Below are 15,977 nucleotides of genomic sequence, written 5' to 3'. Positions count from 1 at the left end.
GGGGGGGGGGTTAATCCCTAATCTGTGAATATATATATATATATATTGGATATATCTGAATGCAGTAAGCATGCATCCAGAGGGGTGTAAATAGGATTATAACCGTGGGGGATCTATCTAAGATAACGGGTGTCCCAATAAACAGGGAAAATTGCAAAACTTTTAAACTTTTTATAAAAATAACTTTAGATTCTTATTTTTATTGATCGTTAATTCTTGAATGTTTTTTCCCTTTTTTACCTGTTTTATTCTATAATATGATTCAATACATAGACATATTGGGGGAGAGGGTGGGTCATAACACCATCAGCGCGTGATTTATGGAGGCTCTATATTCCCTGACAGTGAATCATCAGGTGGGGGAGGGGGGGGGAGTTGCTAGTAAAGTGGAAATATAAAGGGTCGGAGTATTTCTACTTCCTTTGTACAGGAATTGAGTTTTTGCCACAAACTCTGATTTTCTATTCTCATCTTTACAACCAGATTTTGTAGTCCTTTTATGATTTAAACTAAAAAATTTTGTAGATCAAACAGTGTTAAGTTTGAAAAAAAAAATTTAGACCATCAGGTTGCAAAGATCTAGGGATAACAAAATTCATTTTTGTTGCAAAAACTCTACTCCTTTGTGAGTTTTTGTTTTTTTTAATCTAATAAAACGTCTTAAAATTAAAATGTCATGGAAATCTACATCATATATATATATAAAGAATAACCCGGCAAGAAATTGTTCCTCTAGAGGAGTACTACTCACTGCTAAAGCCCAATATTTCTTAAGTCAGAACAAATAGATTCTAGTACAATAGATGGCAACGTAGAATTTGTACAATCTTAGTACAGCTGTATTCTGACGTCACAAGTGTCAATTCAGTTTTTGTGTCCGACAAAATTCTTATTAATAATAGTGATAGTTTAAGAATAAAGTCCTTATCTTACAGTAAAATAAGTGCAATTATATGTGTTCTTTATTTCCTGTTTTTACACTTTTTTATTGAATCATAAAAAACATGTCAACTAATGTGAGAAAATTTCGTTTCCTTGTTATATTTGACACTGGTGACATCCTGCATAATTGGTCCATTTCTCTGTTGCTACCTATTGTACTTTATAATCTAATTGAGTCAGAATACTGCAGATCACTAGAATACACACCGAGAGCTTGGTTTATATTGGAAATGCTCTTTCATGTTGAGGAAAAGGGAATAAAGAGGGGGGGGGGGACTTATCAAAAGAAAACTATTTAGTTGTTTAAAAAAAGTAATAGAACTTACGAGATATTAAGAATTTGGTCCTGATTTTATAAATGTTTTATATCTCAAAGATGTTTTCCAACATTTTGTGTTAACCCGGTGTGGGCACAGTGTACATAAACAAATAGTAAATGCATGTATACAGTAGAGTTTGGTTTATTTTTAATAGAATAAACTCACATAGTTTGGTCCTGCAGATGGTAGAGGTCACTATCCCATATGTTGAATTTGGACAAAAACATGGTTGGTAAAATAGTGGACATTTGTTTCCACACCCAGGCCTATTCAAATTATGCTTTTAATTTAACATAACCTTATTTATTTACAGAGATATACAAGGGATGAAACAGTTGGTTTCATAAAAACAAATAATATTTTCAATAATTGTTCAGCAAAAGCGCAAATTTAATCTTTAAAATCGTCCTGGATTTGCCATTCTGGAGGGATGATTCGGTTATTTAAAAGTTATTTAATATTGGCGATGAAAATTGTATCAATAATTGTTTTGCAACATTTTTCAGCGTTGTTTTTGAATATTCTTTAAAAACAATTCTCAAAATCATTCCTCCAGAATGGACAATCCAGGAGGATTTTAAAGTGAATTTATGCTCTTGCTGAACAGTTATACATCATAAAAACGTCTGATAGGTCTCAAACGAATCCTGAAAAATTTCTCTACAACACTGCACTCTCATCTCAACTACCATGTCTAGCCGGTCTCTTTCTTTAAAAGTGTTTCTTTCTGATAATTCCTATATATTTTTCTGCAGTAGAAAGGCATAAATCAATTTTGTAGAGAAATCAAAATTTAAAATCATCAGTTTTAAAAATTAAAACATTGATATCTAATTTATACTTGATCAGACAAAGCTATTAAGGGTATCGTTGTGTATCGGGCATTGGTATTTTTGCATAGAAGTTCACTTGAAGTTAAAGTCTCTTATCTTCTATCTCTCATTGGGTGAAATCTTTGTAAAGTAGCTGAATCCATTGAAATTCTTGAATTCATGAACAGAATAAAAACTAGCTGAAAAGATTGATAGAACGTGTTTATTATTGAACAATGTCTAATCAATTCTATTCTATCCTGTTCTGTATAATGAGCATAATTAAATATACACTGCGTGTATGTAACAAGCTCATGTCAAGATCCTACGGTTTAAATTCTTGGAATTAAAACTTATTTTGACTTGATTTTATTTTTGAGTCATAATATTTATATTGTTATAAAGTTCCTAACTCAGCTGCTTTATCAAAATAGATTGAAACTCTTTAATTTCTTTGCAATGCTAAGTGTTTCAACAAATATTTCAAGTGAATTTTTTAGTTCTAGATCAACTGTAACCATTTTTTTTGCAGAACAGGGTAGGGGACAGGAAGTCCCTTTAACATTTAAATTTCAATACTGGTTGTTTCATCATAAATTTCTACCATTTCAAGAGCCTGTAAAGCATCACACAGTTTTTTTCGCCAAACCTATCTTCAATAGTTAGATATTTTAAATTTTTAAGCAAAAATACTTGTAATGCACTTTTCTGATCGGCATCATTTTTGTGCAAACCTGTTGTTTGTATTTTTTTAGGGTTGACATAAAAGTTCCACAAGAAAAACCCAATAAGGCCCACTTTATAAAACCCAGCTGTAAGTGGGAATTTTTGGGGTTTTTTTAGAATTCTTCTAATTTTTGCCTTTTCTTCACTCGTTATCTCTTTTCTAATATCAACTGTATTGATTCTTTAATTTATACAGCACTAAAACTGACACATTTATTCATTTCCTAAGACTTAATCAATGATCTTAATAAAACAAATATTGTTCGAATATTTAGTTTTTTCAAAAAAATTGAACCTTGTCACTCTGGACTTAGACGGTTTCTGGTTTTAGACCAGACAAATCCAATTGTAGAACACTTTTGAATCAATCTATACACAGAACTACATCAGTTTTCAAAATTTGTTTTTAAAATCCCTCCTTTGTCATTTTTCTGTGTGATCGAGCTGAAGTTTTTTGGTTTTTAACAGTGGTCTTCTTTCTTGAGCATATAATACCTACCGATTAATCTAAATAGCCCCACCACCCACAATCAAAAATATATGCATGCAAGTGAGAAAATAGAAATAGACTGAAATCTTAGAACTATAATACAATTGTAGTATCCCCCTATGAAGAAGGAAGGTGATAGTATTGTATTTGAAAAGAATTTATATATAATTATAGCCTAGTATCACAACATTATTATTTTTCATAACAATAAAGTTCACCTAATGCTTAAATAGTGAATTTTAAAGGTTTTAATTACATTCAAATGGAAAAACAAACAAAAAACCAATAAACCCCCCCCTCCCCCCACAAAAAACAATAAAACCCAGTGGTTTTCTTTGAAATTTTTATTATTGTTTTGGATTTTATTTTATTAGTTCTCATTTAATAAGAAGGATCCTCTCCTGGATTTTGAAAATTAAAATCACCCAAGAAATGAACCTCTAGTGTACAGTAGTTTATAATGTGTTATGTTTAGGGTTGCTGCTGTGCGAACTGTTCTGGTCATCCTAAGGTTTACGGTCAAGCAGGAGGATAGGTCCAGTATAATGTCCAGGTATAAATTAGAGATGGGCATCATTTTTTGCTTTGTTTAAAATTTTTAGTTTTTTAATAAATCTGAGATGTTTCCACTATTCAACATTTTATACAGATGACTTTTAGACTTAATTTATGACTTTAAATAGTCCACTTAAAATGAGACACAGCACTTGAGCAGTTGAAATGGATCCAATTTTTACTTAGTTATTGTTTTGAAAAGTATCACTTGCTTTGTAACAATATTAAATACACTTATATATGACTTTAATGTCGTCTTCCTATTCAATTGTTTTCTGGTTTTCACTGCATGCTTTTTCTGTTTTCTTTTGATATGTTATGCGAAAATTACTTAAGCAAGCATAAGATATTTATAAATAAAAATTCATTATTCATTTCCATTTTTTAATTTTGCCAGGTCAGATTTAAACCATAACTAAATAACGCAGGCAGGATTTTTTGTTTCTGATTATTTTTTTCATGTGAAAAAAATGTGTACATGAAATTTAAAAATTATTTTTACTGTTTTTGTTTACTTTGTTCCCTTATTATTAAGAAATATTGTCTTTAATAATTGCGGGGGGGTGGGGGGAGGAGTATTATCCTGTCAAATTTGCTATACTTAATTGTCCCCGAAGAATAAAAAAGCGTATCTAGGATAAAAGAAGAACTGGCGCATGGTAGAAGTTGTCATTCCCGTCTTCTATATCTCAAGATGTGCGAGATGGCTCTCATGTTGTTCTCTAGACAATACTTTAAACTACATTTCTTCAACCAGTTTCTGGCTCTACACAGGGTAATGTATATAATTTTTATTATTCAGATATTTGGGGAGAGTACCTGGAACAAAATTTCATGAAAAGACTTTTTGAAACTGGAGAAAAAATTTAAGTTTCCCTTTTTTTCTTATCTAATTACAATTTTATGTTTGAACTTTAAAAATGCCACCAAAGTTAAGAAGTCACTAACGCCTTTTGATTTTGCTAGTATAAATCATTTTCAAATTCATGTTAAATTCTAAAAAGCTGAGTCCTTTTTTATAAATAATGATTGATTGTAATATTATTAGATAAGGAAATAAACAATATTATTATTAGATAAAGAAAGAAAATATATGATATCATATCTAATTAATACTTTGTATTAAGGACCCTGTTCCTAATGTGAGATTACGAGTGGTGTCCCTCCTTCCGCAGTTAAAGAGTCTTATATCCTTGCCCTCGGACAACTCTTTACTGCAGTACTTAGAAGAGGTTGTCAAGCACTTGCTGATGGTAGAGAAGGACAGAGATGTGTTGAACTCCCTCCAGTCCTCCATCAACTCCCTCTCTGACATAGAACCAGGGATGGACGGAGTGGAATTCCCCCAGGTGGAGGAGGAGAGGGATGATGACAGGAAGCTGAGAGAAGAGAAGCTCATTGCCAACATGGAGGAGCAGATTAAGCAGGTTCAAGGGACTAAGTTTGATCAGCTGATCACACCTTCTGCTATCCCATCCAGGCTTCGGTCTCTGGGGTTGGATCGGAAAAGATCGGAGAGCTTGCCTCCCGCTCTATCCAGAGGAGAAACTCAGTTGAAGACTCGGTTCAATTCTCCAGAGCCTCCAAGATATTCAAACCTGGAGAAACAGTACTCTAAACCTTTCTCTCCTGAGCTGCAGCGTAGAGCTATCTGGACATCCCAGGATGATCCAACTGAAGAGGAGTATACCCCTCGTCCAAATTTAAACACGCCCTACTCCTCTAGTTTGGAGAACCTGGATCCAAACACACAAGAGTTCATGATTGATGCAGGGATCAAGCTCCCAACCTCTGTTGGAAATATGAGTAGTGCGGCTAGTTTACCTAATCTAACTTCAATTGGTCGGGTAACTGAGCCTTTGGTTCGATCAAACTCCATTCCAGACACACAGAGCTTGGACGGTGAGCTGTCAAAATACCTGATCAGTAACAAGGAAATGGAACAGTATGAGGCAGAGTATATCAAGGCAGCTCAGGAGGTTTCTGAAACTACTTCTGATTCTGAATGTGGACCCAAATTCCGGGGTAGGTCAGATACTAGGCTCCGACCACCTAGTTTCACCTCAGCACTCACAACTACACCCAGCAAACTGGGAGGGGAAAATGTAGATCCCAGGGTATCTTCATTACAATCTGAACATGATAAACAAGAGAATGTGAAGATGCATACATCTGTCATCAATAAATCAACCCAGTCAAGAGTATCACCGCCCAAAGAGGAGCGAGAAAGAACCCAGAAATGGAATAATGGGTCTATTGAACGCCTAGCTGAGAAGTGGGCGTCCAAGAGAGACACCCTTATTAAGGAGACTGGAGGTATGACAGAAACACTACAACAGCGCAAACTTGCAATGGAGCAAAAGCTAGAGAGTGTTAAACGAAGTATTCCCAAGCGTACCCTTGGTTTTACACCAGAATCAGTGCATAAACGACTAAGTTTGTGTGAGAAGGTTGATGAACGGGAAAATAATATTAATCTTAAAGGAAAAAGAAAGAGTCTAGATGTTGACATTGTCCTTCCTCCCACCTCCTCAGATTCAGATGAGGATGATCCCAGAATTTCTATGAAACTTGGTGAGATCAGAAACCAAGTTTCTCCAAGTCCAAGACGGAACAGAGCATCTGTATCTCCAGCTAAACATAGGATTTCTCCAGTTCCTGATCTCAAACAAATAAACATGTCTCTGACAAGAAATTTATCACCATCTCCAGGCCTGGATAGGAGTAGGATGTCTCCCTCTCCAGTAAGATTGTACCAATCCCCTGAGAGAACCATGTCCTCCCCAGTCCTAAGAAGATCTGATTTATCTCCCTGTAGAAAATCTAGTCCTGAACTTGGCTCCAGTGATTCTGATGATTCTCTTCCTCCTTATCCTTCCATTGATAAACCCAAGATTGATCAGAGTAAACCCCTTCCTCCTCCACCACCCTCTCTGGACTCTTTGTTCAACATACCTGATCTAGAGACCCCAACAATAGTATCCTCTGCCTCATCCAAATTATCTCTGATGGGTTCAGCATCTTGCAGGATGGTAACAGCTCCTAAAACCTCTGTAGCTGTAAGTAGATCAATCCCTGCTCCTCAGCGTAGTATTGCAAATTCTCTCCTTCTTCCAATCAAAAGTACACCAGAGATATCCAAAGTGAAAACTGAAAATGAATGTGAAAGTGAGTTCTCGTCCACCAACAGGATGGATAAGGTTGATATAAAGTTTAATCCTGCTCTGAAATCTAGTCCTCAATATCATCCGTCATCATCAACTAGTTTTGGAAGTCATTTGGCAAACCAGAATAATAGAATGATTCTGGGACAAAAAGTTCAGACAAAAAAGGTTCCTGGTTCTAATTTTTCAATGGAGCAAAGGAAGTCTGACATCAATACATCTCATCTGTCAAAGCTTGCATTTATTCAACAAAAACCTGAGCCTGGCTCTGAGATCACACAGCTCATGACAAAACCGACAAGCCAAATCTCTCTGCCCTCTCCGACTAAACAAAGTAGAGCAGAGAACACTCCTGCTGTTGAGAAACCAAACAAATCTGTTGTCTATATAGGAGGCAGATCAGAAGATAGAGAAGAAAGGATGATTACAAGAACGAGGGAATTGAAACCTCCCCAATCTTTGCTTACTTCCTCCTTTAAAAGAAGTCCTAGTCCAGGCGGGTTAGGCATGCAAAGAACACCTGGGTCTACAGCTTTTAAAAAGGGCAGTTTTGGGACGAAACGTTTATCCCAGGAGAATTTACTAGATCTGAACAGAAATGAGGAGCAGAGAGAATCCACTGTTAAACTTAGCGATGAGAAGAAAACATCTCAGAGTCAGGGATCAAGCAGTGAGAGTAGTAGGAGCTCCAGTCCTCCAGGGCATGATTCTGTCCTTACTCCAGACTCCTTGGAGTCCTTTAGTCCTGCAGGGACTCCTCAATCCCCAGGATCATCAGGAAGGATAAGTAGGACAGGGATTGTTGGCCCAAGGCGTTCCTCTGGAATGAGGATGTGGCAGGGACAACTGGGCTCAAGAAAAGGTGGTAAAACAAGTCCTAACATAAGCAGGAGTCCAAGTCCAACTCAGATATCTCCAACCCCTACCCGGAAAACAGAAACCCTGCCCCGAACCAACAATTCATCGAAAACATTGAACTCTCCTTCACAAGTTCAAAGAAGATCTTATGGAGGAAGCATCACTGCTCCAGGAGGAAAATACACCTCTGCTCCTGGAGCAAAATATTCCTCTGCTCCAAGCACCCCCCGGCACAGTAGAAATGATCTAAGAGGAGGAGGGAGTAGTCCCAGCAGTCCTGGTGTATCTAGGTCTACATCCCCTGCTATATCAGCAGAGTTGAGGAGAAGATCAACCCACTACCCTGTCTCTAACCAATATGAAATGAAGATAACTCCTCCTCCCCCGGCAAGAACTGTAAGTGAACGAAGTCTGTTGACATCAACACCTCTTCGTAGCTTTCAACCTCAACCTCAAAGCAGAACTCAATCCCACTCTGCACTGCAGGATCTAGATCAGATCAGGAAACCATCCTACTCCAATCCATCTCCTGGTATGCCTTCTGAAAGTCGAGGTTTCTCTCAGCCCACTTCAAGACTTAAATCTAACCTACAGGCTCCCAATAGGAAAGCTCCTCTGAGTTCTACATCTGGAATTAGGGAGTTCACTTCCTGTCAACCTCAACCAACTTCGAGTAAGAAAATGCTTCATCCTCAACCCTCTCCTCGTAATATTGCCTCTAACTCTGAATTATCCCGGATTCAGGTCAGCTCTTCCTCCCAGAGTAGAACCCAGATAGATTCCCAACCTGCTTCGACTAGAAATCAGAGCTCTTCTCTTTCTACCCAAAGCAGGATTCAACCCATTCCTCAACCTTCTCCCTTCAGGTTTCAGAATAACCCACCACCAGCCCAGAGAAGAGTTCCCCAATCTCCTCCGACAAGGATTCAATTAAACCCTTCTCCAGCTCCAAATAAGATACAAACTACTCCTCAACCTACCTCAAGGATTCAACTCTCTCCGATAAGACAAACATTTCAAGCCCCCCGCTCCGCAACCCCTCAGATCAAGAATCCTTCTGAAGTTTCTAATCTTAATAGTCCTGTTCAGCTCTTGCTTAGACCTGGAGAAAGCTGTAAACCTCAACCAAGATCTGGAGAAAGTGTTGTACCTGGATCTAGATCTGGAGCTAAACCCTCAAGGTTTGGGTTCGGATTCTCTTCTAAACTACAATAGCACTCAGAGTTAGAGGGTCCTTTGGAGTTACAATATAAAGCAATGCTAACTTCTATTAAAGATATCAAATGCCTTAATTATTTTTTTTTACTCTGAACGCAATGCTAACTTTTTTATCATCAAATTAATATTAATCATGGAACCTGATTCAAAGTAGATATATTAACATAAAACTAAAGCAAATGTCTTAAAGCCTTAATACAATCATTCTAGCCTTACAGTTACAAGTTAAGTTAGGTTAGGTTCATAATTTTCAAGGTTTTAATTATATTTATAAGCCGTCTCAAGAAAAACATGTTTTTTTGTTCTCCATGCGTGTGGTTTAAGATTGCTATGTTTATTTGTATTAAATTTTAAACTGTTCCAGTCTTCCTGTAGCTAAACTTTTATTTGTGTGCCTTGGCTGTAGTCAGTTGTTACACCGATCTTTAAAAAATGGTAAAAGCTTCTTTTAACATACTTGATTACCAATAAAAAATGACTTTTTGACGACAATCTGATTTTCATTAGACTAAAAATTAGATTTATTTGCTGAAATTTATTTGAAATAAGAATATATTCTTTTTTAATTCTGACCGGGTTCGTTAAAACCTTCACTTTAATGTCCTGTGAGGTCCCACAAAAAAAAATTGACAAACATTTTTTTATTGATCCAAACAAATCGACCAACAACGCATAAATAGAAAAAAGTTAATAAATCTGCAATGTCGTTTCTAAAGTCTTATGATTTACTGGTAACCTTCTGAAAATGATTTTTAATATGATTTTAAGTATTTACAACGAGACCGAAATAAGCATTTGAACCCCAAATTTTACATTTTAAAAGTAATTCTGAAAATAGCATTTTTTTTTACCAATCCTAAGTTTTCCGAACTTCATGTGAAATCCGTTTTCCGTCAATTTTATGTCCAGTTAAGTTTAATTAACATTTTTGCATAATAATCTAATATTTTCAACCCTTCAAGTGGCAAACTAGTCTGTCTTACAAGGTGTCTATGAAAACACCTGACAATATAATGATCAAGTTCGGATTCCTTTTTGTAAACTGATTTCTCTAAAAATGTCCGTACTTAAAATGGTAAACATAGGCTGTAAACCAGTTTTGAATACACTGATGAATCGAAATTGACATCGAAGTCGTCTTCATTGTATTTATATATATGCAACGACGACAGAAGAACATTTGTTTCGTAATATTGAACAATTAGTCAGATACATTAGAAATGACTGACAATTTGTTCAAAATTGCAGATTGTTAGGGATATAATTTGTGATATAAACCTAACATTTTCATTTAATTTCGAATAACATTTTTTGTTATTTAGAATTGTTTTCTGTTATTCCGGATTACGACATAAATGTAATGGTGCTTTTAAAAAACATTGCTTAATCAAGAAATAAAAGAAAAAACTGTACAACCTGTGCACATGTACTATGTACAATGTACATAGTACATATGTACGTAAAATATAATGCTTGCAGGACGGATTAAGTTTAGCATAACATGTTTTAATGGTGCTTTTTTCATTAAATGTTAATTATTCTGGAGTTAAATATATATATATTAATAAGAAGTTTAAATTTAATTTTTCGAGAACATTTAAATTTTTCTGTTTAGTTAATGTAAACTCATCAAGTACGTGCAGGCTGTGACAAGAGTTCTAACATTTATTCAATTGTGGTCTGCCCTTAGATTTTTATCAAGATGTCCTTTTTATAGAAATTAGAAAAAAGATGGGAGATGATGGGTTTGTCCTTATTGGAGCAGACATAGATTAATAACAATGCAGATAGAACACTAAATTTCGTCGTTTCAAGATTTAAGGGTTTTTCGTTCACAATAACCAAGAGGCAGAAGCCCAAAGGAGTTGCGCACATGCCGGGTTGCATTTAGGGCTGGGCTTCAATCCTGGGGAATGATCCCTCTTTCGCGAGAATGAACAGAATTTTCATGAACAATCACATCGTTCCGGAAAAAGAACAAACAACTTAAACGCGTTTTTTTAAATATTGGAACGATTACTAAAAGAACGAACAGAAATGGCTTGAAAGGGACATTAAAATCAGGAACGCGTTCTTATCACCAGGCACGCATTTTAAATCAGGAATGTGCAGGGGCGTATAAGGGGGGCCTGGTTGCATAGCCCCCCCTCCCAAAGATTGATTCACAACAATACCCTTCAAAGCTTTGTCTATTCAAGTATTGGATTAAATATCCATGTTTCCCGTTTTGAAAACTGATTATTTGTGGTTTCTCTATAAAAGTGATTAATGCATTTAAATTGCTTCAGAAACGATGGAGAAATGAAGGTTTCAAAGGTATAACGGACATGCCACTCTATAAATGGAGGGTCACTTGAAATTACGCATGTATTCCATTTAAGTATAATTACATCATATAAAAAAATATTTAAAAATCTCACTTTTGCCGTTAACTAAAAAGTTTCTTTAAAAAAGCTTAAATCAATACTGCCTTCAGTGTAAATGTAGATTTGATATCATTATTAATGTAATAAAACCTAGAAAAACTTGAAGAAACGTTTCAATCTGTACTTTTCACCCCTTGAAGCTTACACCACAGTATTAAATGGTAGTGTCTGATGAGTCCTCTTAAGAGAATTACATAAATAATTTATTAACGCTTGGGATGGAACCGTTCTTGACTGTAAGAACACAAAGAACGGAACGCAATAGGATGGGCCGTTCTTTGACCAAGAACACCAAGAATGGAACGTGGATGGAACGATTGGAAAAAGAACGAACGAGAACGGAACGATCTAGCTCTGGAGGCCCTCGTTCTAGAACGGTACGGAACGATTTCAAAAGGTCGGAATGTGCCCAGGCATAGTTGAATTTCAAGACAGACAGAGAGTATACGCGTAACTCCTTTGGGCGCTTGTCTCAGGGTTATTTTGAACGAAAAACTCCCTAAATCATGAAAAGACGACATCTAGTGTTCTATATGTATTTTTATTAATCAATGGGGGCATGATTACCTAGAACAGGAACTACATATCTACTAGATACTCTATGACAGAGGCGTACTCAGGAAGGGAGGGGCCTGAAAGTTTTTTTCCCCAGGGGAATGGAAAAAAAGGGGGGGGATTGGTTTCCAACGCAACTGGAATTTACTTGCGCGCAATTCCGTAATAATTACGCGCAAATAAACGCAACGGAATTGCGCGCAATTCCGTCCAATTTCTTGCGTTGTGTTTCAATTTTTTGATAAAAATTCAATTTGAACCTTATGGCACGCAATAAATATTGCAATTAATTATTACGCAATTCCTTTCAACAACAAAATATTCAATTTCAACTTTGGTAGTGGCATAAACTAAACCATGAACTTCAATAACGTTTCAGTCTCAATTGAATTTAAATAATATTTTGTTTTATAAGAAAAATCTGGCATAGGAAGACGACAGTTTAAACTCAAGCAGACCAATGTAACTGGATAAGTGACTAATTAATTTTGTTCGACTTGTAACTTTAACATTAAATACACTGCAGATGTTGTCTTTCTGTACCATAGTTTTCTGGTTCTCACTGTAGCAAAATATCTAATTTTGATTAAACGAACCTTACAATTTTAACCAAAAAAAGTTTCCATTTAAATTTTTATCCAATGTGAACAAATGACAAATGTATCATATTAAATTGTTAATTAGTATAGCTTAACCACAAGAAACTTTAAAATTTGAAAACTATTGAAACAATTGACACTCAGGCCTCGATTATTTTGAAATCAACAGAGATATTTAATTCCATTCTTGTATCTAAAAAAAATTATTGCCCATCCGTCCTACAAAAAGTGCCCATCCGACATACGAAATATGCCCGTCCAACCTACGAAATATGCCCATCCGACCTACGGAAAATGCCCAACCGACCTACGAAAAATGCCCATCCGACCTATGAAAAATGCCCATCAGACCTACAAGAAGTACCCATCTGACCTACAAAATCATGAGTGGCCGTCCGACAGCTACAACTAATTATTTCTACCCTACTGCTGAATAGGTCTGATGGGCAATAAGATATGCCCATCCGACCTACAGCTGTCGTAGGTCAGATGTTTCAGTAGGTCGGATGGGCAGTAGAGCGCGGATAAACATTACCCATAATTACACTTGACATAATACTCTTGCCATAAGTAACACTTGCCATAAGTTATACTTGCCATAAGTCACACTTGCCATAGTTAGACTAGTGATAATGGTTACACTTGCCATAATTACACTGGCTATCTATTGTCATAATTTTCTCATTTAAAAAAAAATGAAAATCTATTGGAAATGTTCGGTTAAAATGTGCTCAGCTTGGAATTCGAACTGTCTCTGAATAAGATTTGTAATTTCTATTTAATTTGTAACTTATGGCAAGTGTAATTTATGGCAAATGTATTATGGAAAATGTAATTATGGCAAAAGTATTATGGCAAATGAAACTGAGTCACTTTTACCCTATGCATTAAAAAAAAAATTTGGCTAAAAATCCGTTAAAATCGCAAAATTTCACCGTGATAGTGTCGAAAATGAGAGTGCTAGGACAAAAAACATCCCCCCCAGCCTGTATTCGAACCCGAATTCGAACTGTCTCTGAATTAGATTTGTAATTTGTATTTAATTTGTAATTTAAAAAAAATATGTATATACGTTTGTCAATAGTAACCAAATCTAATTTTTATTATGGCAAGTGTAATTATAGCAAGTGTAATTAATGGCAAGTGTTACTAATGGCAAATGTATCATGGCAAATGTAATTATGGCAAAAGTATTTATGGCAAAAGTATTATGGAAAATAAAACTGAGCCACTTTTTACCACTCTGTGCCCTACCCTATGCAATAAAAAATATTTTGTTAAAAATCTGTTAAATTCCTATTCATGAAAAGTCGCAAAATTTCACCGTGATAGTGTCGAAAATGAGAGTGCTAGGACTAAAAACGTCCCCCTTCCCCCAGCCTATTTATGGTTAAGTATAATTTTATTTTAATCCAATGGTTTTTATTCACACACAAAGATATAAATACATATATAAATGGTGTAGTTAAAATTTGTTTAAATAATTTTTTTTTGAAAATACAGGTTTCCAAAAGAAAAGGGAAAAAAATATGCAAAATTATGCACAAATAGAAAATATTGATTTTTTACTCACTACATAACATATTTATCATTTCAGTTATTACGTAATCATTGAATCCTTCAACATATAAATATTAAATTATTCATTTTTGTATTTAAAAGTTCTTGTAAAACCGGAACTTTCCATTCATGTTCCAATGGGACATCAAAATATTTCATTTGTTTCTTAACTAACATTTTACTANAAACCATCGTTAACAACCTAAATGTTAACAAACAGTATAATTAATAAAAAAAAATATTTAAATACGGAACGAAAATTTGTGGAACAGAGTGATTTTGAAAGGTACGAAAGCTGACCGAACAAACTAAAAGAAACGAAAGCTGACAAAACAAACTAAAAGAAACGAACCTTGAACGAATAAACTAAAAGAAACGAATGCTAACCAAACAAATTAAAAGAAATGAACGCTGATCGAACAAACTAAAGGATCGAACCTTAACCGAACAAACTTAAAGAAACTATAAAAGCTGACCGAACAAACTAAAAGAAACAAATGCTGACCGAAAAAAACTAAAAGAAACGAACGCTGGCCGAACAAACTAAAAGAAACAAACGCTGACCAAACAAACTAAAAGGAACAAACGCTGACCAAACAAACTAAAAGAAACGAACGCTGGCCGAACAAACTAAAAGAAACAAACGCTGACCAAACAAACTAAAAGGAACGAATGCTGACCAAACAAACTGAAAGAAACGAACTCTGACCGTTGACCAAACAAACTAAAAGAAACAAACGCTGACCGTCGACCAAACTAAAAGAAACGAACCTTGAACGAATAAACTAAAAGAAACGAATGCTAACCAAACAAATTAAAAGAAATGAACGCTGATCGAACAAACTAAAGGATCGAACCTTAACCGAACAAACTTAAAGAAACTATAAAAGCTGACCGAACAAACTAAAAGAAACAAATGCTGACCGAAAAAAACTAAAAGAAACGAACGCTGGCCGAACAAACTAAAAGAAACAAACGCTGACCAAACAAACTAAAAGGAACAACGCTGACCAAACAAACTGAAAGAAACGAACTCTGACCGTTGACCAAACAAACTAAAAGAAACAAACGCTGACCGTCGACCAAACAAACTAAAAGAAATGAACGCTGACTGAACAAACTAAAAGCCCTCGTTTATTAACCAATAGTTTCCAAAAAGAAAAGCATGCCCAGCCTAAATCCATATCAAGTAACCTAGTTTCCTATTTTTGATTAGTATCTTGTTTATTGATTAATTGGGTAATGATTATATATTTATATAAACCTAGGGGTGTTTATTCTTTTATTAAAAAACTGTCCCATTCATATTGTTGTAAGAAAATATAAATATTATTAAAAAGATATATTTTTATCAATTAAAAGTGTATCCCTGAATTTAGTAATAGTTATGGATTATTGTCAGTTTCACTTATGGGCCGGGGCTTACAAGAAACATTATTTAATTGTAGGTTTTTTTTAATGTAAAACAGAAAGAAATTAATAAAACATGGAAGCTGTTCACAGTATTTTGTGATGTTTGTAATTTCCCAAAGGCCTTTACCCAAATGTGCTTATATTTCCCAAGCGGCAACTTCCCAAGACTGCACAAACCGCAGCGCTCGGCCAACCATTGCAGCCTGCGGCGCCCAGAAGGCCTATCCTAACCTATAGGAAGTTGCCGCTTGGGAAATTGCACATTTAGGAAGAATTGTCACTTGGAAAGTCGCCTTTGGGAAAATGCCTATGGGAAAGTACCTATATCACCGTATTTTG

At 35.4% G+C, this 15,977-nt stretch overlaps 1 protein-coding gene across 1 annotated transcript in view; it reads left to right on the top strand.

Moving 5' to 3' along the window:
• The window catches only part of LOC111695741 (serine/arginine repetitive matrix protein 2), an 18,265-nt gene extending 7,609 nt beyond the window's left edge, over nucleotides 1-10,656 (top strand). The window contains exons 5-7 of the mRNA XM_023465170.1: nucleotides 3,766-3,843; nucleotides 4,482-4,620; nucleotides 4,973-10,656. Coding sequence (XP_023320938.1) covers nucleotides 3,766-3,843; nucleotides 4,482-4,620; nucleotides 4,973-9,082 — 4,327 coding nt within the window. The 3' untranslated portion in view covers nucleotides 9,083-10,656. The remainder of the gene's footprint in view (nucleotides 1-3,765; nucleotides 3,844-4,481; nucleotides 4,621-4,972) is intronic.
• Nucleotides 10,657-15,977: the final 5,321 nt, after the last annotated feature.

Source organism: Eurytemora carolleeae, unplaced genomic scaffold (assembly GCF_000591075.1).
Source record: "Eurytemora carolleeae unplaced genomic scaffold, Eaff_2.0 scaffold87, whole genome shotgun sequence".
In the NCBI taxonomy this organism is placed as follows: Eukaryota; Metazoa; Arthropoda; class Copepoda; order Calanoida; family Temoridae; genus Eurytemora; species Eurytemora carolleeae.
This window is presented reverse-complemented; position numbering and strand designations above follow the sequence as displayed.